We start from the raw sequence: 25,844 nt of genomic DNA, 5'->3' as shown, positions 1-25,844 counted from the left end.
TAGAAAAGCTTCTTTGCCTGCTCAAGAAAGGTATATAATGCCAGCTCTCCCTGCACTCAGGGCCGAGGAATTTGGAACTTAAGTTCACCTGGGACTGCTAGCGTAATAAATCATCTGACTTCTCCATCTCTCTGAGTGTCTGCGTTTCCTCTGTTGCTTTTTCTGTAAAAGAGCAACCACTGAAAAAGCTGTACAAAGTTACATTCAAAACACTAAGAGCTAAATGGCTGGTTAGCTCCGTGGCAGTGTTGGTGACACCAAGGTCAAGGGTTCAGATCCTCATATTTGCCAGCCACAAAAAAATTAAAAATTAGGAAAAGAAAAAAAAAAAAAAACAGTACAGATAAATGAAAATGGAATGCTAAATAAAATAAAATGACCCACAGGAAGGCAGAGAAAAAGGTGACAGTGGGGCAGATGGAGGGTGGGGGGAGAAACAGCTAGCCAGGCAAAGAGGAGCTCAGAAGCAAAGGCAGGGGTGTGAGGGCAGCATGCACACGCAGCACCTGCAAGTGAGGTGATGCTGCCACAGAAAATACAAAAGCAGCGGGCAAGGTCCAGATCGTGGGTGGCCTTGAATGCGAAGCATCAGAGCTTGGGCTTGTTCTCTAGGGACAGGGCCTGAGGACAAAATTCAGCTTGTGATTCCCCATGAGAATTTTTTGTCAAAATCGGTAGTCCCCAGCCACTCTCCTTCTGCTATTTCCTCTTTTCAGAGACAACCACTTTGGTAACTTGCAGCTGAGACTTTTGGCATTTTTTACCTCCACACTTCTATTTTTTTTTTTTTTTTTTTTTTTTTTTAACCTCCACACTTCTAAATTTCATGCTTGCATTGGTACTTCTCATGTTTTAGATCTTAGGCATGTGTACTGATGTCTCACGTGGAAGATGAGGATCGGGCTCCCTACCCTGCCTCCACCCACTCCACACATGCACATCTCCCACCTCCCAACTTAATCCTGTCATAATTTTCATCAGTTTAGAATTCAGTGTCTACATTATTACACTTTGTAAATGCTATCCACGGCTGAGCCATGTAGTAAACTCTATTCACTTTTTTTCTCTTGCACAACTCCCCCCACCCCCCCACTGCCAACACTGATGCTTGCTAAACTTGGGCATTTGCTTTGTCTTCTGTGTAGTCATCAGTAATTCCATCCCAAATATTCTGCCAGTTGCCTCTAGCTGTTAATTCACATCTATCAGTTTCATTATTTTGAAGAAGTAATGGGTCCCTGAGCCTCTGCCCTCCTGCCACCTGGCCTGCTTGGCTTCCTCACCTGGTTCATGTTGCCAGTGTGGTCCTTACAACTCTCTTCTTGTTAAATCTCCTTTCCGTACCCCATGTCTTCTTCCTCGTTTACACTCTCATTTTGGTGGAGCAAGTCCTCTGGTTGCTTCCTTTTGAAAAGGGGTGTGAGAGGAGAAAAGCTTTAAAGACATTAACTCCGAAAAGGCCTATTCCTCCCTTGCACGCACTCTTTGGCTGGGTATAGAATTCTAGGTTGGAATGTTTTTCTTCATAACTTCAAGGCATTGCTTCTTTGCTTTTTAGCCTCTAGTTTTGTCTTTTATTTATTCACTTATTTATTTTGGGGGGTATGGGCCCTTGACCTTGACCTTGGTGTTATAACACTGTGCTCTAACCAACTGAGCTCACCGGCCAGCCCTATAGACTTTTAGAAACCTAAAGCCATTCTTGATTTTTCATATGACCTATTTTCCCTTTCTGGAATCTTGTGGAATCTTCCGGGCATTGGGGGTCCTTTCACTCTGGAAATGAACATCCTTCAATTCTGGACTATTTTATGGAATTATTTTCATTGGGTATTTGTACTCTTTCATTTTCTCTCTTTTTCTGAAACTTCTATTACTGGGGCATTGGGCCTCCTACATGTGTCCTCTAACGTTTCTTATTTTTCCCTACTATTTTCCATCCACTTACCTTATTTACCCTCCTTTCTGGAAGCATTCAGTATCCATACCTTCCCTCAATATGCCTGACTTCATTAACATACCATGTCTTCAACTGCGCCTGGTATCCTCCATTCCAAGACCCTATTTAACTCTCTGGAGAAAAAAAACCTTTGGTCTTTTGCCAGGGTTGGAACAGGAAGTCAAGTGGCTAAATGGTATGTAGAAGGGAATCTTTTTAAACAGATTTCTACTAATCCTTATTTCATTCACCCCCTAGTCCTATTTCCAGAGGTAGAAGATGTCAAAAATTCCCTTTAGAAGTTTCTGTAGTAGAAGCTGGTTTGGTTCTTCTATTCTCACTAATAGTTTAGTATTCAGCTGTCTTGAGATGCTAAATCAGTTTCCTCTTACCTTTCTGCTTTCAATTTTCAGAACCGTGTCACTCTGGTCTACAATCCTGTCCTCCCCAATCTTGTGGGTTTATGCTTCAAAAAAATCTCTATACTATCATGTTAGTAGGATTTCTAATTATGTTCATAATTAGATGCATGTTTTCAGGCTGTCATCTTTATCCAGAAGCCTAAGAGGAATGTTTAGTATAGTGTTTTTATTTTAATGACGTTCTTTTAAAAGTTTAGTATTGCCATGTGGTTTTAGCGCCCATGTTTGTAGTGATGCTTATTTAGCAGTCTCCTAAACTGGCAAACTTAACTAACTACTAATGCAGCGGTTCTCAAAGTGGAGGGCTTCTCTACATGTGCTTTCTCACGCTTGGGAAACTGCTGTCACTGGGATGGACCCACTGAAAACTAAGCAGAAGAGAGAGATGATTGGATCTGCATTTTATATAAATCACACTGGCAGCTAGCCGAGTGGAAGGTGAATTCAGGAGGAGAAGATGGGAGGCAGAGAAGTGAGTAAGAAGACAATTGTTAAGAGATTTGTTTTGTTGTGGCACTGGCTGGTATAGGAATCTAACCCTGGACCTTAGTGCTATCAGCACCATGCTCTAACTGTAATCTAAGTAGATTAGGAGAAATGGAGAGACGGGCACTGATTTGAAAAATATTTAGGACCAAGGTGGAAAATGAGATCAATTTGAATTCCAAAATAATTTTTTAAATTATTGTGAACAATTTTAACATGAGCATCAGAGACAGAAAAATAATAAATCACTATGATTTATTTTGAAATAGTGAATGAATTATGATATGTCCAATATTATGGAAGCCCAATTAAGATTAACGCTAGAATAGTTTTAAGTTTCATAATTTTAACATTTTTGTTTCCCATGGTACTAAGACCAATTATAATTATGCAAAATTTTATCAGTTGCACTGTGTGACACAGTAGGCAAATAAATATCTATTGACAAAACTAGTTTCTCATTTTATGACAAAATAACATTTGTCTTTTTCAAAAAAGTTAACATTTTCAAGAAGTTGAAAAAAATCTTCCCATTAATAGGTCTATAGAAAAAATACAAAAAAGAAACTTTTTAAAACCTGAAAAGCATTAGGCTCTAATTGTGCGAATCACAAGTGCTAATTCATTTTCCAACTGATCCAGAACATCCCGGCTCATATTCAAAATGTAGTCATCAACTGTATTTTCTTTTTGCAAACTCAGTTTCTACTCAGCTTCAATTCGGTGCATAAATTTGCCTTTTTATAAATTCTTGAATACAACTGGTACAATTTCATCATTGCTTTTTTCATAAAATAATTAATCATCTAAAAATGGTTTTGATTGAAATGACAAAACCAGCCTGTGATCCATAATTAGAACATTCAATAAATTTTGATTAGAAATTTGCTTGAAATTCATACCCTTTCAGATACTGAAAAATAAATTGATTTCAGTAGAAACTTTTTTAAAAAAGGTTCTTACACATGATTATTTCAGAACATAGAGTACTTGAAGTTTTGATTTCAGTTTTGCAAAACCATAATCCATAGCCCATCTTAAGTAAAAAGTATGACTATATATATATATTTTTTTGTTTTGTCTTTTTCGTGACCGGCACTCAGCCAGTGAGTGCACCAGCCATTCCTAGATCCAAACCCACGGCACGGGAGCGTCGCTGCGCTCCCAGCGCCGCACTCTCCCGAGTGCGCCACGGGCTTGGCCCATGTCTATGTATTTTTAAATATGTACATATACTTTTAAAGATTTTTTAGGGCTGGCTGGTTAGCTCACTTGGTAGCACATGGTGCTGGTAACACCAAGGTCAAGAGTTTGGATCCCTGTACTGGTCAACTGACAAAAAAAAAAGACTTTAATTCAAGTTAATGATAACCTTATATTTATAAAATATTAATGAAGTATATTTGAGATGCAGAAAAAAGAAAATATTTGACTTTTTATTACTGGGAAAAAAAATACACAAAAGTAGAGAGGACAGTGTAATAAACCACCATGTACCGATCATGGAGATCCAACAATTCTCAGCTCATAGCCAACTTTGTTTCATCAGTATCCCCCATCCACTCCCTACTTATAGCCCAGGCTTGATTATGTTTATAAAATCCCATATCTCATATTGTTTCATCTGTAAATATTTCAGTATGTGTTACTAGCAGACAAAAACTCTTTAAAAGAATAACCACGATGCTATTATCACACTTTTAAAAAGTTAACAATTCCTTGGATTCATCAAATATCCAGTTCACATTCAAATTTCCCTGATTTGGCATACTGCCAGTGCCTTGAGGCCCGCCTGGGGACCTGAGGCCTGGATCTAGAGAGTGGGTCCCCCCCCCCACCACACACACAACCATGCACACCACCAGCACCAAGGAGCATGCCAAAACCATCACCTCCATGTGGGTGGCCCACCACAGCCAATACAATAACCATGGCTGCCGTGAAAGCAGCTAGATGCCACAACCATCGTGCAGATGGTCCGCCAGCCACTGGAGTTCATTGACACAAGGAGAGTCACCAGCAGAGACCAAAGAAAAGAAGAGGATGTCTCTCTCCATAAATCCCATTCCAGAGTGACAGGAGAAGCATCTGCTCTATGTAATATTGGGGGACCTGAACACACCTCCCAGCATTGGACAGATCATCTAGGCAACAAATCAACAGAGTAACCATGATTCTTTCGGAAGGAGAGAAGAAATCTAGGGTGATTAGAGGGGGGAGGGGGGAGGGAATGGGGGCAGGGGAGAGATTGGACAAGGGGCATAAAGAATAAGTACAATTTGTAACAATATATATGCTAGTAATATTGATTTGATCAACATATGTCAATGTTGAACCTCCAAAATATGTATAATCATCCATATTTTATTGAATCATATTTATGATTCAATAAAAATTAAAACAAAACAAAACCCAACAAATTTCCCTGATTCAAAAAATAGACTTTTAAGATAACGAATCAACAATGAAGCCAACATTAAGGCTGGCTGGTGAGCTCAGTTGGTTAGAGTGTTGTGTTATAACACCAAGGTCAAGGGTTCAGATCCCCATCCTGGCCAGCCACACACACACACAAAAAGGTTTTATATAACATTCTTGAAAAGACAAAATTATAGAAACAAAAAATTGATTAGTGGTTGCCAGGGGTTAAGGATGAAGGTGGGAAGTGGGTGTGGCTATAAAGGGCAAATTGAGGGCTCCTTATGGCAATGGAAATCTTCTACACCTTGACCCTATCAAAGTCAACATCGTGCTTGAGATATTGCACTATCTAGTTTTTCAAGATGATACCATTGGGGAAAACTGGGTAAAAGGTACACAAAATCTCTCTGTATTAGTTCTTAACAACTGCATGTGAATCTACAATTATCTCAGAAAAACTTTTTAATTAAAAAATTCTAATGTGAGGCCTTAGGATTCAAACTCAATATCATAATTTGAAAATGATGTACATATAATTAAAACAAACAGCCACAAAGTACAGCTGACAGATGACTTTACCCTACAATATTTAGCTCTGAGTCTATTCACTGTGATCACACTCAGGCAAGTTACTTAGCATACAAATGCACAGTATCTCCCTAGCATCCTACTCCATCTGAAAATATATCCAGAGCTCTATTCCCAGCAGATTTGTTTTGTTTATAGTGACAAAACGTGTCCATATTCATAATAATAAAACCTGAATAGAAATTCAATGTAGTAGAAATTCAATCCTTTCTCCATTTCTTTTTTTCATTTAAAAAAACTGTGGTAAAATACACATAACATAAAATTTACCATATTAACCAATTTTAAGTTTTCAGTTCAGTATCATTAAGAACATTCACATTGTGTGCAACAAATCTCCAGAACTCTTTTCAATTGAAACTCTAAACCCACTAAACAAAAACTTCTTATACTCCTTTCGCCTGGCCCCTGGCAACCACCGTTTTACATTTTGTCTTTATGAATTTAACTATTCTAGGTACCTCATGTAAGTGTACCTCATATACAGTATTTGTCTTTTTGTGACTGGCTCATTTCACTTAATGTAATGTCATCCAATTCATCCACGTTGTAGCATGTATCAGAACCTTTTTAAGGCTGAATAATATTCCACTGTATGGATATGCCACATTTTTTTATCCATTCATTCATTGATGAAGTTGGGCCGCTTCTCCATTTCTTTTTAAAGTTGTAATTGAAATGCCAAAGTAAACTTATAAATAAATGTTTTTTAAAGAACTCTTAGGTACTGCCTTGGGTTGAATGTCCTCCCAAACTTAATCCCCCCTGTTACTGTTGAGGGTGGGAAATCCTATTATGGTAATTGAAAGGTGGAGCCTTGAAGAGGTGGTTGGATTGTAGGACCGTGCAGTAGTGAATGGATTAATAAAGGTGGTCAGGTAGGCTCTGAGAGCTTTAAAAGAAGAGCACATAAGAGGTTAGTCTCTCTCTGCTCCAACCCAGTTTTGCAATGTGATACTCTGTCATTGTCAACACCATGAAGGCTCTCACCATATGTGTTCCCTGGACTTCGGACTTTCCAGCCTCAGAAACTGTAAGCAATAAATTTCATTTTTTTAAATAAATTACTCAGTTCCGTGTACTTTGTGATAAGCAACAGAAACAAACTAGTAAAGGTACCAATAAAATTGTGTGGTATTATGACATTGGCCTGCCTGTCATGTATTTGCTAATTTGGGAAATAAAATGCCCACTGCTTGATGAATGATTCAGTGTTTGGCAGGGGACAGTCATAAAAGCTGACTCCAGGCTGGTGACTGTGGACATGACACCACCATTGAGAGAGAAAATACAGAAGGAGGAACGGTTTGGGGGAAAGAGGAAGGTCTCAGAGGTTGAGGTGCCCCTAAGAAATTCAAGTCTCCAGGGATGTCCCTTATATAGCCGAACAGGTGTGCAGCTGATGAGAAGGATCTGGGCCTGAGATAGACAGATTCAAGAGTTACTGACATAGAACTGGCTATTGAAACCAAGAGAGCAAAGATCTCCAAACCGGAGATTATGAGAAGCTTGGTGTCAAATTCAGAGAGGCAGATGCAGCAGGATTAGAACTTAAATGTCTGCTCCAGATGGAATGATGACGGTCCCTAGTGGATTCGGTGGGAACAGTTTCAGTGGTGTGATAGGGAAGGTAGCCAGGTGCAGAGAGAAGTGGAGACAGAATAGACTTCTCCCTGCCTTGAACTTGGATGAAAAGAAAAGAGTAGCCAAGAAGGGTGCCAGCTCAACAAAGTTTTTTGTTTGACTTTGTCTTGTTTGGCTTTTTAGGATTAGATATTTGGGGGCATGTTTATAAGATGTGATAAGGACCTTGCAGAGGGGGAGGGGATGGCTGCTAAAACAAGACCTGAAGAGCAGGTCTCACAGCAGAGAGGCTGGCCTTCATTGGAAGGAAGAGGGCCTTGTAGGAATGGAGGCGAGGGTGCGTGGGCACGCACATGTTGGGAGACCATTCTCAGTGGGTTTGTCGCATTTCTGCACGTTGTGAGCAGAGGCACTAACTGCCCTTCTTCCAGACTATCTGCTCAAGAACGTTAGTAGAGCAAGCAGCCTTGGGAGATAAAGACGGTTCCTCCCTCTGGAGCAGAGGGCAGAGTTCCTTACTGTCCAGTATAATAAAGATAATGTCTCCCTCCAGGGGAAAGGCAGATTTGTTTGTAGCCCATGATAAAAGATTGTGGCTCCCTTCGTTCACGGTTCCTCAGCTGTGCTGTAAACCCATTGTGTGTGCAGCACCCACCTGGGCCTCTATGCCTCACCCTCATGGGGCTTGAGGGTAAGATGTGACACAAACATGCCTGTGTTGCTGGCTGTGCCACGAGTAATAAAGTCCTTTGTCTCTGACCCAGGAGTCTCGTGTCTACTGCCAGCATCCGTGGAACTGTGGCAGGCTCTAACCTGTTACCTTGAAATTAGGGTAAAATCTCAGACCCTCCACAGTTCTTGACAGAAGATGCCTTTGCATTTAGGGGCATGGGAAGCTGAAGCTCACTCCTGATGGTCTCATTTTCTCATAGGTATGGCAGGGAAAAGAGGAGGCTTGAGGAAGGAGGTGAAATTCTAGAATCCCTGTTGAGCAGCATGGAAGCTAGAGCTGACCAAGGACAAGGAAACGGCTGATGTGAAGAACCTGGGTGAGGCCCAATGTGTGGCGGTACCATCTGTCCGGACTGAGACACCGCTTGCGGCACTCAGCCAGGGAGTGGGAAGAGCGTGGGGGAGGCGACATTGCATGGGCACATCCCAGCATGAATCCAGGTGGGAGTTTTGCTGGGCACAGAGCCAGGAACACAAAAGAATCTGGGTTTCGAATGAGAGAGTAACTCAGATGACCCCTGGGGTCCCGCCTGGATAGGGGAGAAAGCTGCTGAGAGAGGGCTGATAATCTCAGAAAAAAGGAGGCTGCAGATACTGGAGGTTTTGTCAGGCTGAAGGTGGGAAAAGCGAGAACTCCAGGCGGTCGGATGCACAGGGGGCTTTGGTCTGAGGAGGTACTGCTGTTTGAGGAATCGGAGGTGGACCCAGACCATTAGCACAGACGGGGTCAACTCCCACACAGGAAGAGAGCGCCCTCCGCCTGACCCCTGAGGCTGGAGTCTGGGCTGGCAGAGGCTGGGATGTGGTGGGACCAAGTTTGTGGGTCTGAAGATAAAGAGCTGGAGAATTACTAGTTAGTGATTCCCTTTTTCTCTGTGAAGTAGAAAGTGAGGCACTTAGGTAGGAGGGGAATTTACCTGCCCAGAAAGAGGGTCTGAGGTTTTATTAACCACTGAGAAAATGTGAGAAGATGCTAATCAAGGAATAAGCAACACCTACAGAGATTAACAACTAAAAACCATAACGATCGAAGTGAAAAGCTTGATCCCATACCGGCTGACCGCCAAAAAACAAAAACAAAAAAATGACCTGAAAGGTTTGAAACCATAAATTGCAAGTAGTGCTCATCAGCAGGGTAGCAAAGTGTATCTCACTGTGCTCTGCAGAGTAAAGGAAAGGGCTGGCCCAATGTAAGTGCCACCGGCGACCCTGACTTGGCCCACACGGACCAAGTGCAACTGAGCCTGAGTGGCCCATTCCTGAACACAGGCACAAACCCCAGGAAGCTTTTCGGGAAGGCTTGCAATTGGACAGATACCTGTTGCTGCACACAGACTTTGTCAGATACGTGAAGAGCAGATGAAAGTAGACAGCAGGTGGAGAGCCCCCGTCCCTGTCCTCCTTACAGACTCCTGACAGCTGGGGGTCTGGGGTATTTCACAGGTTTCTGGGGCCCAGGACCCTGAACAATGCCCCTGGAGAACACACCATCTCACTGCTCAGTGCCAGGGAGGGCTCTGCTTCCAGTGGGGGTGCCTGAGCTTCCGCAGCCCCTCCAGTCGATGATGCTGGAGCCCTGCTGGACCTTTCCTGTGGTCTCTCCGCTGCAGAGCTCTCCAGGTTGGCCTCGTTTTGTAAAAGGCAGGCAATTTGGTGAGGGGCCTGGCCGCTCTGGAGAGTCACCAAATAAGGGGACAACAGCCTCAGCTCCCCCCACGCATCCCAGCCGCAGGCTCCCAATCTCACCTCCTCCACCCTCGCCACGCCCTCCCCAGCCGTCACGGTGAACTGGCACCTCATGACGCCCACAATTCTGGAACGACCCGAGGTGCCAGGGCTCAAACCAACAGGTCTAAGGGTCCATCCAAGTGGAGCCGTGCAGGGCGCCCACCCGCCTCGGGCTGCAGCGCCGGGGACAACGAACGCGCAGTGCGCAGCCACCACAGCAGGTGGCGGTGTCTCCCCGCGCCCAGCCTGCCCCCCGACCGGGCGCACCCGCCTCCGCGGGGAAAGCGCCCTAGCCAACCCGGGGCCGGCCGCGCCCAGGGTCTGGGCACTGTCGAGAGCGCAGCGGCAGTGGTGCCAGCTGTGGAAGTCCCCCGGGAAGGGGCGGCACCGGAGGGGCGCGCGGGGCTCCGGGCGCCAGGAACGACAGTTCAGCCTCCCGGGACCCGCCGCCCGGCCCCCGAGGGGCAGAGGGGGAGCTGCTGGGCAGGACGAGGCGGGGCAGAGCGGGGCGGGGCAGGACAGGGCGGCCGCCTCCGCGAGTCCTGACGGGCTCACCCCGGCCTGTCCCCGGCCTGTGACTGCGGCCGGCCGGGCGGGAGCCCGCGGGCCGGGGCTGCATGGGTCTCCCGCGCGGCCCGCTCTGCTGGCTGCTGCTCGTGCTCGCGGCTGCCTGCTCGGGGCTCCTCTTCGCCCTGTACTCCTCGGCGGTGGAGCCGTACTCGGGGCCCCGGTCTGGAGCCAGGTAGGGGCTGCCGCGCGGACCGGGAGGGCGCCCAGTCCGGGGCTCTCGGGCCGCCCTTCGCGTGGACCCCTCTGGGGCGGCTCGCAGCGGGGACTCGGGCTGCGGCGCTGTGTCTCCAGAGCCCCCACCCGGCGTTAACCTCCTGCCACCCGGCGTTAACCTCCTGCCGCCCGGACCCCACGGCTTCTGCCTGGGTTCGAGAGGGACCTCGCCTCGCGCGCACGGGCGACCCGCTCCGACGCCCTTGTTGGTTAATTTCCTCCGGGTCTGATTAGAAACACTCTCCATTGTCGAAATTTGGTTGGGACACCTGAGTCAGATAAGAATTGTTCCTTTTGTTCGGGAACTCTCCCTTGATAGTGTCATCTTTTTTTTCAGACTCTACTTTTTGGGTAGGGACCCAAGTCGCCCGGCTTCCAACATTGCCGGGATCCTCAGGCGGGCTGTGGCCGTCGCCTTTTCCTCCATGCGCTCTGGCTTCTGCCCTCCCCGCGTCCGGCTCCCCTCTCTCCTGGCCTCTGTCTGCTGGGCCGTTTATTTTGATAAGCACCATCTGGGCGCGACCGGGCGAACAGGCGGGCTCCCAGGGGAACAGGGGCCGAGGCCGGGTTCCATCCAAGGTCCCCTCCCTGTGCCTTCTCCTGCGCTCCGCTCCCTCCTGCTCGCCCTGGGCATCTTCCTCTCACTCGTGCCCCACGAGGAGATACCTGAGAGCCTGCCCTTGGCAGGTGATGGTTCCAGTTACTGAAAAAGCCTTAAAACGATTTATTTCTACTTCTGGGAGTCTGGGTTTTGGGAGACTCTGGGCCGTCTTTTCTTTCCTCGCGCGTTCGCACGTGCGCATACCTCACCAAACTTTGTTCGAGGCATAAAGGCATGAAAATAAAATTAGTATCTGTTGTCAGGAGAGAAGGTCAAAGCACACATCCAAAGTTGCAGAACAGTATAAAAGCACACTTGCAAACGATTATGAGTCCAGCCCTCCTAGAACAAAGGGTTCTATAGCTGGTGATACCTGAAGGTTCTCAAGGCCATATGCACATTAGAATCGCCTGGGGGTTCTCAAGCCCAGATGCACATTAGAATCACCTGGGGGGAAGTTGGGGTAGGGACTGGAATCTAGATGGTCACACCTCACCCCAGGCCAATCAAATCAGAATGGGGGGGGGGGGCTGGGCATTGGTGTTTCTCCCCAGGGGTTCTCTTCAGAGGGGGTCATATTGTGCTCATGGAGAGGAACTTCGGGATTATATGGGTGGACAGGTGGCCAGTCTGAGGGGGAAAGGGAGGGATGGGGGAAAGGGATCATTCCTGTTCTTTCTGGGCTGTCCCTCCAGGGTCTTACAGGAAACTTGGGACACCAAAGCCTTCCTTGTGGCTCAGCTGTCTGTCTCAGCACCTAGAAGCACGTAACAAGAGGCCTTTATTTCCCTTGAAACTACCAATCCAAAATCCTCCTCCACCTGCTCTCCTATGGCTCCTGGGGTGGGGGGAGGGGTCTGGGAGAAGCTGGCCACCCTTTTAAATCGATGGGTTCCTATTTCTTCCTTCCTGTTTTTCCCCTCTGCCCTGATTCAGGGGCCACCTAGTGCCTGGGAATTAGCCCCTTACCTCACTCCAGAAGGGACTCTAATAACAGAGGCTGACACAAGGTCCTTTCCCTTTGTCCTTTAGGTAACACTAGCTAACATTTTTATATGCCATAAGGTAGACTGTTTGAACCCTCCCAACAATCGGATGCACTCAATGTGATTATCCCTGTTGTCCAGACACAGACTGAGGTTCTGAGAAGTTCTGTAACTGCCAGAGGTCCCACAGCTGCCAAGTGGCAGAGCAGGATACAAAGCCGGGGAGTCAGGCTTCAGAGCCATGCACTTCACTGGGACCCTACTGCAGGAGTGGTGGGCACCACTCAGCAGAAGCGGATTCAAGTCATCTCAGACCTAACACCTGCCTCTGGGGCCTTGGCAGGGAGATCCCTCAGTTAGTCGGTCACAATTCCAGAGTCTGGCCATCTTCCCTATTTTATATTTTCATAATTTAAACACTGTCTCACTTTTCCTATAAACTCCATATTTTTGCCACTTGCTGAGGGGTGTCTTGATTTCTGAGTCTATATAGCTGGGCAGAACGTAATCAAGTGACAGTATTTTGTGTGCCTAAAGAGAGACATGGGCAAGAAAAGGAGCATAGAAGTAGAAGGATCAAAAGGATGGACACCTTTTGGACCCTAACAGACATTATCAGCCCCCAGAGCTAGGGGAGTCAGTCAGTCCAGAAGGTTCCAAGGGATAGGTTGGACCTGCTGTCAAGGCCCAGCCAGACTCCTGATTTACTTCTGCCTTCTCCCGCAGGAGCACCACATCACCTCGGGCATTCTTTCCACCCAAGGCATCGAATTCTGGGACAAGAAAGGTACAGTGGTTGGCTACTCTGGGGCAGTTTTGAGCATCCTCAATTTAGCAGGCAGGAGGCAAAAGAAGAAGAGTAAATGAGAACATTCTCATGAGATTGCTGGGCACAAGCTCTTTGGAATACCCCAAGCACACAGCTAAGCATCCATCCACTCAGGGCTTCTAAGACCTGACCACTAGGGTTTTCTGTACCCCAGTAGCAGAGAAGGATGAATAAACATGAACCCCTGGGGTTTAGCCAGATGAAAAGTTCTTGGGAGACTTAAGATTTTATCTTAAAAAGTCCTGTGAATTCTATACTCTATTCCAAAAAATATGTATACACACATTTAAACTGCTCACCATGGAGTAAACTGCATGTTTGCCCAGAGGGTTTGAGAACCTTCAAGGCCCTGCTCCATAACTGTAAGTAATAGCCAGCGTTGATTGTGGGTGTCCCATGTACTGCATGGCACTTTACCTGCATTCTGTCACAGAAGCCTCACAGCAACCCTAGAAGGTGGCTCTTACCAATGAGCCAGATGAAGCACAGGGAAGTTAGGGACATTGCTTGGGATCACTCAGGAAGAGGTGACACTGGGATTTGAGCCTCTAGTCTGGCCCAGAACCTGGCTCTGAGTCACTGTGTGATACAGCCTCCCCTCTGGCTCTGGGTGCTGAGGTTGAGTACGGGATGTCTGTGTGGTTCCAGATTAACATGAGCTTAAGAGTTGTTTTCAATGCCCAAGAGACTGAACTGGAACATGGTGACTAAGGCCTCAGGGAGGAATATTTTACTGCATGCACAAGCCAGTGACAGACAAGCTGCTCAGAGACAGAGCAGGTAGCCCTGGGCAGGTGATGGGGAGCCCCTCCTGAGAACAGAGACCAATGGACACTTGGCTGGCAGGCTGAAGGGAGGCCTCGAGCTTCTCACGAGCGCTGTATGAGGTCATCTTCAAGTTTCCTAAAGTCCTTTCCACCTGGAGCTGCTTGAAGCTAATTGACATATATCCCCACCTGGTTTAAAAAAAAAAAAGTGGGTGGGGAGCTACCCGGTTGGCTTAGTTGGTTAGAGTGCAGTCTTATAACCCCAAGGTCATAAGTTCAGATCCCCATACTGGCTGGCTGCCAAAAAAAATCCACTTCCAACTTAAAAAAAGATTTGAGGTGGCTTTTGCATACATATAACAAGGTAAAAACATAAAGTAGAATAAAAGGAGGTAATGAAGGAAGGAAAAGTAAAGGCAGGAAAATAAGACAAGTGAGATAAGTTCATGAAAAGTGTGCCCCGAGGTGGAAAAGATGGGCCATATACCTGGCTCTGAGCTTCTCGGTGGCCAGAAATAAGAAGGAAACTTTGCCACCGTGTCCATGAGATAAAAGCAAGCCAGCTGCCCACGTGAAGCACAGTCTTTCCTGATATGGAGACCTGAGGAGTTTTCTTCTGGAGCTTCATAAAGAGGGCCCCCAGAAACACCCCTATGATAAACTGAATAGTGAAATTGTCACTTTTGCTATCATGCTTGCTTTGAAAATGTCGATTTGTTCCAACACGATTGATATATTAGGAGACAATGTGAGCATCACACAAATTTCGTGTTTGCTTATGAGTGATTTTTGTCAGTGGGAAAACCAGGTAAATGCAGAAAACCACACCCAAGTGAATCGAGCCACACACGGATACACAAAAAGCACACACGTACGACCCTGAGATATCCGTCAGCTTCACCGCCTGTGTTGTGTGTTCACCCACTCACATCCACTGTTACAACTTCCTTTCTGATTTCAGACAACTCTCCTTCCACTATTTCACAATAACTCACAAGCTGCCACCCTTCCAGCACCCCCTGCCACAAACCAACCCCAAGACTTTTTAAAGTGCCATATTTTTAGTCGTATTTATGCATTTCTTAACCATGGAACATGTGTAAAACTGTGCTCGTCTTTCTCAGGTTCTCTCATCTTTGGTTTTATGCATCACTGACAAGGTTTTTCAGTTTTGTGCCATTAATCCCATTTTCCCATAAGCCCTGTGGTTTTGATTGCACAGTTTTGCATAGCTCGGTGATTTCTAGGCACTCATATATTGCATTGTAGGAGAAATGACTGAACAGCTATTTCCTGCTTTGATCAAACCAACAGCTTAACAAAGAGCCCTGTTCAGTAGTAACAGTAGCCCTACCCAGGCTAAGGCCGTGTGAGATTTGGACATTGCTGGCTTGCCGGCAGACAAGGCTGAGGCCTGTTTAGTACCCCACTCTCCCTCAAGGCCCACGAGTGCAGAATCCCTGTATTTGTTTCCTGTAACTGCTGCTAGGACAAATGACCACCAACTGGGTGGCTTAAAGTAGAAATTGGAGCTGGCCAGTTAGCTCAATTGGTTAGAGTGTGGGGCTGTAACACCAAGGTCCATGGTTCAGATCCTCATACTGGCTGGCCACCAAAAAAAATCGAAAATAAAATAAAACAACAGAAACTGATTCTCCAACAGTTCTGGAGACCAGAAGTCCAAAATCAAAGTGTTGGCAGGGCTGTGCTCCCTCCAAAGGCTCTCGGGAAGCCTCCCTTGTCTCTTCCCTGCTTCTGGAAGCTCCAGGGGTTCCCTGGCTTGTCTTTGCTTCACTGCATCTCTGTCTCCATCATATGGCTTGTTCTCTGTGTGTCTTCACATGGCCTCCTTAAAAGAGTGCTAGTCATTTGTCCAACCTAACCCCGGATGAACTCACCTCATCTTAATTAATTGCATCTACAAAAACCCTATCACATTCTGAGGTTGCAGGTAGACATGAATCTCAAAGGGCACTATTCAACCCCATATAGGCACCAACAGGAAGAAAGATGACCATAAATCTTCCCAACAGCCCTTTCACACTTGAATCTTACAGTGAGTACTGCCAGAGCTAGGGTCTGGACCCAGGCTGACAGATGCCGCAGTCCAGGCTGGAACTCCTCCAACAAGGGAACAGGCAGGTCATACCCATTCACTGGAAAACGCCCCCAAGTTTGCCCAAGCATGAGGCCAGAGCCATCAGGCCATGGAGATGTGGTGTCCAGGAGAGGAAGGGCTGGGCAGGCTAAATGCAGAAAGCTCTCTGACCCCTACCAGGTGCTGGGCCACAGGCCATCTCAGCTCACATATGGGAATGGCCCCAGTCTGGAGGGGGTAAAGCAGCTCTTCCCTCCCAACACTCCTTGGGGTCTGCAGGCTCCTGGGGAGGCTGCCCACCCACCTTAGCCCCCACCAAATGGGGCTCAGCCTTCTCATCTTCTCACCCACAGAGCTGGCCCTGCCGACACTCAGTGTACCTGGCCATTCAGCGGCACCCCCATTTCCGGAGCCTGTTTAATCTCTCCACTCCAGTGCTGTTGTGGGGGGGCCTCTTCACCCCAGAGCTCTGGGACAGCCTGAGTGAGCACAAAGCTCCCTACGGCTGGCAGGGGCTCTCGCACCAAGGTAACCCGCTGCCTCCTGCTCTGCCTGCTGCCTCAGCTGGTCCCTTCCTCCTGCTCTTGGCCCTGGGGTAGGCCAGGCCTCTCTGCCCTCATGGCACCAGTGATGTGGGGCCTCCCTGTGCCCCGTTCTCCTCCCAGACCCCCAGCTGTGCGACTACTGTCCTATCTCCTCTTCCATCCAAGCAGTGAGAAGGCTGGGGCTGCCTCCCGCCCCCACAGTGGCTTTCACCAGCCTGGGGCTTCCCTGGCATGAAAGGCCCCGGTGTCCAACGGTGGCCGAGGACAGAGGCTGCCGGGCCTCCAGCAGCCTTGCTCATAGCTGCTGCTGTGGGAACCGCCCAGGGTCCCCACCACGTTAACTCTGCCCCCAACCCCCACCCCACATGCCTCAGATTCTTTTCTTTTGGAATAAGCAGTCTTGATAGGACTAGTTATTTGAGTTCTTCCCAGCCAAGCCCCCCTCTGTCCTCTTTTCAGATCCCACCCCCAATGACATTTCTTTCTCCTCCCACCCTCTGTGCTTCTTGGGAGGGGCTGGGGTCAGGCCTCAAGTGAGGTGGGACACCAGATAGCCTTGGGAAGGCCCCAGATGTCCCTGGTGACAGACCTCTTTATGGCTCCCCCTTGTCCTGCACCCACAGCTATCGCCACCACCCTGAGCCTTCTGAGTGGCTCCGAGAGTGCGCAGCTATTTCCCGCCTCCAGGGAGCCACCTCCAAACTGCATTCGGTGTGCTGTGGTGGGCAATGGGGGCATTCTGAATGGGTCCCGCCAGGGTGCAAAAATCGATGCCCATGACTACGTGTTCAGGTACGCGGGGCAGGGGCCAGGGAGGAGAGGGAGAAGGGAGCTTTGCAGAAAGCTGGTCGTCAGCCAATCCTGGGAGCATCTTCGCTGAGGACAGTGGGCCGGGGCAGGACCGGCCTCAGGCAGCCCAGCGGTTGCAACAGGCAGACAGGCACCGATGAAGGCAGGGTTGCAAACGGCAGACCCTGAAGACGCAACGTGGGCTCCCATATGCAAAGGGACCTGGGAGAAAGGAGCCACCAGGGCCAGATTTACCCATTCTCAGGCGACCTTTGAGGTCTGAAGGAGTAGGGATTGGGCTGGCCACTGGGCACTGGTGCTGATGTGGGCAGAGGGAGTGGTCCAGAGAGAGACCTGGGCACAGGCAATGCAGAGCCGTGAGATGGAAGTAAAACAGCATGGTGTGACCACAAAGAGACTGATGGGCCTCTGTCCGGACCAGACTCAATGGTGCTGTGATCAAAGGCTTCGAGCGCGATGTGGGCACCAAGATCTCCTTCTATGGTTTCACTGTGAACACGATGAAGAACTCCCTCATCTCCTACAGGAGTCTGGGCTTCACCTCTGTGCCCCAAGGACAGGTAAGGCCTTTGATGGGCACACCATCATTCCTGGAACCCCCTCAGTGGGGTGGGCCACAAGGCTCACAAACCCCCATCCAGCAGATGGAGCATTGAAGGTGAAGGAGGATCTGGCAGGGACTCCTTTGCTGTTTTAGGCAGCACAGGACTCCTCTGGGGCATGCAACGTGAATGGCTAGTATTTCCAAAATGCTTCTGTGTGCCAGGCACTTTACAGATAACATGTCGACACCACTTTACTGGTGAGGAGACTAGAGAGCTCAGAGCCCCTTCATTCAGCAAGTCAGAGGGAGGGCCAGGAGTCAAATCCAAACTGCCCACCCCAGAGCTCACATTCTTTGGGGAGGTCAGCATGTCATAGTCATGCACAGGGGAAGTTACTTTTGAGTACCTCCTGTGTTCCCAGCATGGTACAGGCATGAACATTGTCATGACAGCAGCCCTGAGTGGGCTCATTATACCCATTTCCGGACAGCAAAGCTGAGATGCTGAGAGGTTCAGGAACGTGTCCAAGGCCACACAGCTAGAATTGTCAAAATCTAGGTCCCTTTTCCCACAGTGCTGGTTGTTTCCATTTCCCCACACTTCCTACCTCAGGAATGATGTGTGACCACTCAAGTTCTCACAACAGCCCTGTGTAGGCAATCAAGGGTCAGAGAGATTGAGGAACATGCAGCAGGTCACAGCCAGGGAGTGGGGGAACCAGCACTGGGGCCTCCAGATTCTTTCAACCACACCCAGTTGCTACAACCCCATGCTTCCCTCCTCGAGTGTTTGGATACCACATGCAGGGTTAGGGGTTCTGTGGTGCTGGATGGGACTGGGCTGGGTTTCTAGAAGTTTCCTTCTCTGACCAGGGAATTAAGGAGTGTCCTAGCCAATGTCTTACGTGCTGAGTCCTCACAGTAGAACCTCTCTTAGCTTGTGATAGAACAAAATGGGAGGCTTTATTTCTGATGTGAATATAGTACCTGTATGAGTTATCTATTGCTGTGCAGCAAATGACCCCAAAACTTAGTGGCTTTAAACAACATTCACTATCTTATAGTCTCAGTGAATCAGGAATTTGGGAGCAGCTTAGCTGGGGGCGGAGGTGGGGTGGGGTGTTGGTGCAGGGTCTCTCAGGTGGTGGGCTGCAGTCATCTGAAGGCTTGACTAGGGCCGGAGTCAAGTTGATGCACTCACAGGTCCTTGTCACATGGGCCCCTCCGGGCTACGAGTGTCCTCACAACATGGCAGCTAACTTCACCCAGAGTGAGCAATCCGAGAGAGAAAGAAGCTGCAGCACCTGTTACAACCTCGTCTCCAAAGTCACACACTGTCACTTCCCACATTCTGTTAGAAGAATTCTGTGCATTGGTCACCAAGTCCAGCCCATACTGAAGGGGATAGCAATTAGCTTCTCCTCTTGAAGGGAAGAGTATCAAAGGGTTTTTGAACACATATTGAAACCACCACAGTACCTCAGAGTGGGAATTAAAGGCACATAAGGGAAATTCTCCAGTCAGCAGGATTGGGTGGAGGCTGTCCTCTCGGAGCGGGAGCCAATGTGGCCTTGTTCCCATGAGGCCTCAGTGTCCCTATTACCCCAACAGGACCTACACTATATCTTCATCCCCTCAGACATCCGCGACTACATGATGCTGAGATCGGCCATTCTGGGTGTGCCTGTCCCTGAGGGCCCCGATAAAGGGGACAGGTGAGCAGGCAAGCGGTGGTGCTGTGAGGGGCTGGGTAATGCTGCTGTTGGCTCCCCTGGCTCCCCAGGCCTCCAGTGAGGTAGAGAAGGTGGGTGAAGGGTAGTAAGAAAATCCCCCAGAACTCAATGATCGCCAACTATTCAACATACTTCAGCATTGGGGAATTATGCTCTTTTCGTCTACCCCCAGGAAAGCCCAGGTGACCTTACTGGTCCCCAGTAACCCTCCTGATGCAGTGGGCTGGCGGCTCGAGGGGCAGTGTTTCTGGGTGGAGAGCAGGCTCCTCAGCTACAGGCTGCAGTCTCCATAACCAACCCAGCCTCCAGCTGCCCCAGGACACAGACAGACAACATTGGCAGAGGCCTTTCCTCAGCTGGGTCTGCTATCCCGTTGAGCACATTGTTCTGGAAACTAGGAGTAGGGGCCAGTATCCGAGCCACTCATCCTGGTGGGCATCTTTCCCAAGGCTGTGCCCATGAAACAGGAGAACAGGCTCCAGAGGCCCGTGTCCCAAGAGGTGGGAACAAAGGGTGCTTTGCCTTCTCTCTCCCACCTTGCTGCACAGCAGGCCTGGGTCTAGCTCTTTTGAACCATGTCCTAGCCCTTATCGGAAACTTCTTCCTGCAATTGAGACAGGGTCTTGTCCTCCCTGAGATCAGATCCTTAGAAATCTATGCCACTGCTGTGGCCAAGATGACCAGACCTCCTATCTCAGTGCTCTCAGGACATATCACCCACTCCCCAAAGAGCAGCTTTTGAGGTGGTCCCTACATATTAAGTCCTCAAAAGTCAGGCCCATGTCTGGCCACAGTCCTGTGTCCAGCCGGGCTGAATGCCCCACCCCTGCCCTGTGATTACCCAACAATTGCTCCCCATGCTGCTGCTGGTCATGAGGATGGGTTTTGTGACACGGGCAGACTGGACCCTTGCAGGTGCGGCCTCAGAGACACCGGGTAGACATAGGCCTCCCACCAACACCAATGAGCTCCCCATCCCACACCCCTATTCCATCCCCTACCCAGTCCCCCTCCCAGTCCCGTTCCAACAATATTGCCAACCCTTCCAACCAGCAGCCCTACACTAGCTCTGGAGGCTCAGCCCCTTCCCCTTCCCCCACTCGGGGGTCTTCTTCCCGCCCACCCTCTCACCCTCCCACCCCAAATGCCTCACAGCCCTCTTCACGGTCTTCCTCCCTAACCCCCAGTCCTCATGTCCAACATGTGCCCCGAGGGGCTTCCCAAGTCCCCACTCCACCCACCTCCAAATCTCCCTCCCAATCTGGTTTTAAACCCCTGTCTCGAAACCCTTCCCTAATCCCCTCTGTGCCCATCACCAAGTCTCCCTCCTATAGCCCTGCCACCTCGGCCTCCTATATTGGGCCAAGTTGGGGCATACCATCCTACATTGCCCCCTACGTGCCCCGCTTTCTGAAGGAGCCCCCCTTTTTCCAGCCCCCTACGGCACCACTTCCCCAAAACCGGTGCTTTCCTTGCCCCTTTCCCTGCTCTCCCCAGGAGCGCCCTCCCCCTCCGGATTCACTCTACTTCCCTCTCCTCCCCCCGCCCCCCCACCACCCCCAAAATAACTGTTCCTACCCAACTCCTCCCACTCTGTTCACGCCCCCCTCCTCTCTCTCCTACTCCCTGCCTATCGAGGTCCTGGTGGGTGGGAAGCCACATGTGGTCCCCACCGTGCTCCCGGCCACCTTCTACACCCCCTTCTCCCGCTACTACTCCCACCCCCGCCCCCACCGCTCCACCTACCGCAGGCGACCCGGCTCGCTGCCCCTCCCCTCGCTCTCGCAATACGATGGTCCTGGGCGCTCTGTCCACTTCTATCGTGGGTCCTAGGCCTCACACCTATTTTGGACCAGAAGCCTCTGCCAGTAAATTCAAGCTACTACATCCAGACTTCATCAGCTACCTGACAGAGAGGTAGGTGTGTGCATGTGTGCCCGGAAGAACAGCTGCCCCTTCCTTCTCTCACACCTGTCCCACCTCCATGCAGTGCCCTCTATGTGCCCCATACACTGTAACCAATAACCAGAGCTCACCTGTACTGAGTGCTATGTGCTAAGCACTTTATACTATTCCGCTTACTATTTTATTAAATACCTTAATGGGGGTGGTGTTATATCAGGCAGCATCAACAGGATTACTAGGGACTGTTCACAAAGGTAGTAGTGGGGCAATCAGAAGAAGAGTTGTCATCACCTTTAGTTCCAAATACAGCCAGCACAAGGTGACCCACGGGAAGGAGCCTGGGGAACAAACAACCCTCCCTCCTTCCTACCAGTTGTCCTCAATGCTGGGGGCTGGGGTGGGGATTTGGTCCCATCTGTAGAGGTGCACAAGATGGCCCCTACAACAAAGAATTATCTGGCCCAAAATGTCAATAGGGCCATGGTTGAGAAGCCCTGCTGTAGACCATGGAGGCTTAGCATCCTAAGACAGGGAGCAGGTGGAAAAGGGATCTCCATTCTACAGAGGAAGAGACAGGCTCAGAGAGGTTAGGTGATCTGCCTGGCAATGCTTCACTGTGAATCCAGGCCGGAGGTGAGAGCCCACCACAGTGTGTGTTGCCAGGGCGGGGCGGGGTGGGGGGCTAGAAATCAGTCAGGGGATCTGAGCTCCCTGCCCTCATACATAATTCCTGCCTGGTCAAGATGTAGGGTGGAGAGAAACTCAGGTCTCAGGCTGAATGAACAGGCCACCTATGCCCTAGGCACTGTGGTTACTTACTAGGCCAGGGGTGAAGACAGGTGGGAGAAAGGGGGAAGGATCTCATCTGTGGTTCCTCTTTCTCACACCCGCTCCCCTGCCTTTTACCTAAAGTGTTTAATTTCAACCAAAGATTTAGGAGTTCACTTGCTTTTTTCCCCCAATAGAGAATTGGTTGGGATAGAAGGGCAAGAAGTTTTTGAAGTTTTCCAACCTGTTTGAATGGGTAGTTGTAAAGTGTAATGGCATGGCCATCAAACTAGTAGGTGACACCTGAATGTCCTTCTCGAGTTTTAAAGCCTCTTTCTGTTTCCAGGTTTTTGAAATCAAAATTGATTAACACAAATTTTGGAGACCTATATATGCCTAGTACTGGGGCTCTCATGCTGCTGACAGCTTTGCATACCTGTGACCAGGTAAGAGGTCTTTTCTTTCAGGAGCCCATGGCAGCAGAGCACAGGTTTGAACAGAATATGACTCCTGACATCCCTTACGTAAGGCCTGCCACCCTCACACCTGGGATTCTTGGCCTCTATTCAACGGGGAAAGGATCGCCCAGCTACAGAAGTGTCACTGCCAACCCTTCTGCACCTGTTACCCAGTGTCCTTTAAAGGATGGTACTGGGCCAGCCTCTCCCTGGAGCCAGTAGCCACCTACCCCAGCTCTTTCACTCTTCCCCAAGGCAGCCATTCTATATGGTATTTAAGGTGCAAATTATCAAACTGCTCTTCTGAAAGCAAAATCTTAACAGAACTGGGTAGGGACATTCTAGAACTGGGGTGAGCCAGCAGGTTTAGCCTTCCACATGCAAATACACACAAAAACTGAAATCACAGTATGACCCATTCCTGATAGGATGTTGCTCACAGAACCATGCAGAGGCAGAGAGAGGCTGAGAAGCAGTTTTCAAGGACAGGTTGTGACCCATGCTAAAGCCAGTAGGACAGCTGGTGGCCGAACATCACTCTAAGACTCCGAAGGCCTTACACCTTTTCCCTGCTTTAATGTAGGAATCTCTTGACTGTCACTATTAGGTTGGGACAAGGTAGTAATGGGCTTTTGCCTCCATCCTTGAGCTTGATGAAGGTCATGGCTTCGGAGTCACACCTGAGTTCCAACCTAGCTCTGCTGCTCACTAGTTATGAGTGGAGACAGCAGTTACCTCTAAGCCTGTTTTCCTTTTTTTTTTTTTTTTTGGCAGCTGGCCACCTATTTAATAGAGATAAGGCCTATCTAGATTGTCATAAGACTGGGGTGAGGAAGCGTGCAGAAAGGGCACAATGCCTGTGAGCTGTGAGTTACTACCAGTTTTTCTGCACCTTCACAGGCACCTAGGGTTGGGAGGACCATACCTTTCTAAATTCACCTCACCGCACAGTCTATCTACATATAGCAGAAGCTCAATAAATACTAACTCCAGTTATCGTGACTGTCCTTGTCCAGGTCAGTGCCTATGGCTTCATCACAAGCAACTACCAGAAATTTTCTGACCACTATTTCGAACGAGAAAAGAAGCCATTGATATTCTATGCGAACCACGATCTGTCCCTGGAAGCCGCCCTGTGGAGAGACCTGCACAAGGCAGGCATCCTTTGGCTGTACCAACGCTGACCACAAAGCATGGAGCCCTTTGCTTCTTGCAGAACTGTGGCCAGGTCCCCTCAAGTGGCCAAAAGCCTTTTTCTTGATGTTTCAACCTTTGAAGGGGTTTCAACTCTCCTTGACCCTCCTCTTCTTCCCAACAGAGGGCACTGAGGTGGATTTGTGACTGTCACTGAAGCCTGTTCAGTGAAGGACACCCTATCTTATCCTTGGTTCTTCCAAGAAAATTCCTCTCTGGGTCTGAGATAGACATCCCAATCTTGGCCAAGGGAAAAGACTGCTTTGCTGGATTTGTTTTAAAACTGAAGATAACACTCCCAAGGTGAGATAGTGACCCTCATCAGCAAGGGGCAAGCATACCTCGAACTAAGCAGCTCGAAGCCAGCAGCCAGTACTGAGTGACTTCAGGAATGTCAGCGGATTGATTCGGGGCCTATCAGTTAACTAAGATTAATCATCAGCACAGGCAAACATATGCTCCCCAGCCCAAACCCTCCCACTATCATGTCAAGCCCCACAACTGCCCAATTGAGGACACCTCTTAAGAACCTTTCTGAGATAACTTCCTTCTGCCCCATGATAAGGTGGGAGAACAAAAGGCAGAATGTAATTTGAGACTAGATAATTACATAAGTGATGGATGACCATTTTGTCTTTTTTTGTGTTGTGGGAAGTAGAAAAAAAGCATATAAAATGCAGGGTGTTTAGCATGGAGATCACTCAAGAGTCCAAGAACAGGAGGGTACCCTCTTGTCACCATCAAGATGACAGTATCAGGTAATTAACCCTCATCTTCACATCATGGTTTCACTGAAATAAATTTAAACATCTAGCTGATAGGTAGTTTCACAATTTTATGGGCTTTTATTGAAAGTAGTTTTAAGGAAGTCTCATCCAACCAAGTTATAACAGTCCTTAACCAAGCCCTGTTGTTAACTGTTTTGATGACTAGTGCCTCTAGACAGTTTGATAGCTAGGCAGAGGGAGCTGTCTCCACAAGGGTAGCTGGCAAGAGACTTCCGAAAGCAGCATCAATCCACATTGGTCAATTCAGTGAGGCCCTGGATCTAGCCTCTGAGTGGTTTTAGAAGGTTGATTTTTTTTTTTTTTTTAAACCGGACATCTTCCTACACAATGGGAAGTTGATGCTATTAGCACACTTAACAAAAGGGCTAGGGATGAATTCAGTCACTAGACACAAAATATCACTTCAAACAAAGTAACCAATTCAGAAGCATCTGATAAGCAAAATGGACATTGGATTTTAATTATTAAAGCAGCTACTTGGGGAAACCATTGCCTGGAGAGCAGGAATTAGACTAGAGGGAATTAGTGATATTTGAGTTACTCGCATCAGGACAAAGTCTCACAGCCCACTTTATCTTGGCAACATCAGCCCCTTGGTCTCGAGAGCAGCAGTATGTGTGTTCCTTTGGATAGAATACTTGGTTTGGAAAGAACATAGTCAAACGTGGGATATATCAGGTACCCCTGACAGTCACAGTCCACTCTAGCATCTTACACAGTGATCTTTCAGTACAGAAACCTGACTGCCTAGGTAACGCGGCACTGCCCTGCTGCCCTGTGATCCACAATACTTTTACCTTTCCTCGTTACCATCACATCTGTAGTCACCAGTAGAACCTTCATCAACCCTTCATTATATCTGAAATAAAAGTGCTGAAGCAATGTGTGTGGGTGTGGGTAATTAAAAAAATAGAAAACATCAGATTGCATTTTGTGTAACTGGTGTTGTTATTCTGTGAAACTCATAAAAATGTGTTTACTGAGTCATAGAATAAAATATCTTACCACAGGTCTCAGTCTGAAATCCACACTGCTAATGAGTCCATTAAAAAAAAAAACAACAACCCACTTTATTTGTGCTTCAAAATTTAAACCCAAGACACACTGATTTCACCGGAAATCCACCCTGAGAAAT

The 25,844-nt window shown here is 48.4% G+C and overlaps 2 protein-coding genes across 2 annotated transcripts; both read left to right on the top strand.

Annotated features, from left to right (window-relative positions):
• Window positions 1-10,265: 10,265 nt before the first annotated feature.
• On the top strand, window positions 10,266-24,549 carry ST6GALNAC2 (ST6 N-acetylgalactosaminide alpha-2,6-sialyltransferase 2). The gene is made up of 9 exons (XM_063081118.1): window positions 10,266-10,642; window positions 12,997-13,057; window positions 16,318-16,492; window positions 17,133-17,301; window positions 17,741-17,879; window positions 19,475-19,578; window positions 21,430-21,513; window positions 22,616-22,715; window positions 23,744-24,549. The coding sequence occupies exons 1-9, from the start codon at window positions 10,518-10,520 to the stop codon at window positions 23,909-23,911; spliced, it is 1,125 nt and encodes a 374-aa protein (XP_062937188.1). The 5' UTR covers window positions 10,266-10,517; the 3' UTR covers window positions 23,912-24,549.
• On the top strand, window positions 20,560-21,429 carry LOC134364922 (uncharacterized). The gene has a single exon (XM_063081119.1). It carries the CDS (start codon window positions 20,560-20,562, stop codon window positions 21,427-21,429), a length of 870 nt encoding a protein of 289 aa, XP_062937189.1.
• Window positions 24,550-25,844: the final 1,295 nt, after the last annotated feature.

The sequence above is a fragment of the Cynocephalus volans genome, chromosome 16 (assembly GCF_027409185.1).
Source record: "Cynocephalus volans isolate mCynVol1 chromosome 16, mCynVol1.pri, whole genome shotgun sequence".
Lineage (NCBI taxonomy): Eukaryota > Metazoa > Chordata > Mammalia > Dermoptera > Cynocephalidae > Cynocephalus > Cynocephalus volans.
This window is presented reverse-complemented; position numbering and strand designations above follow the sequence as displayed.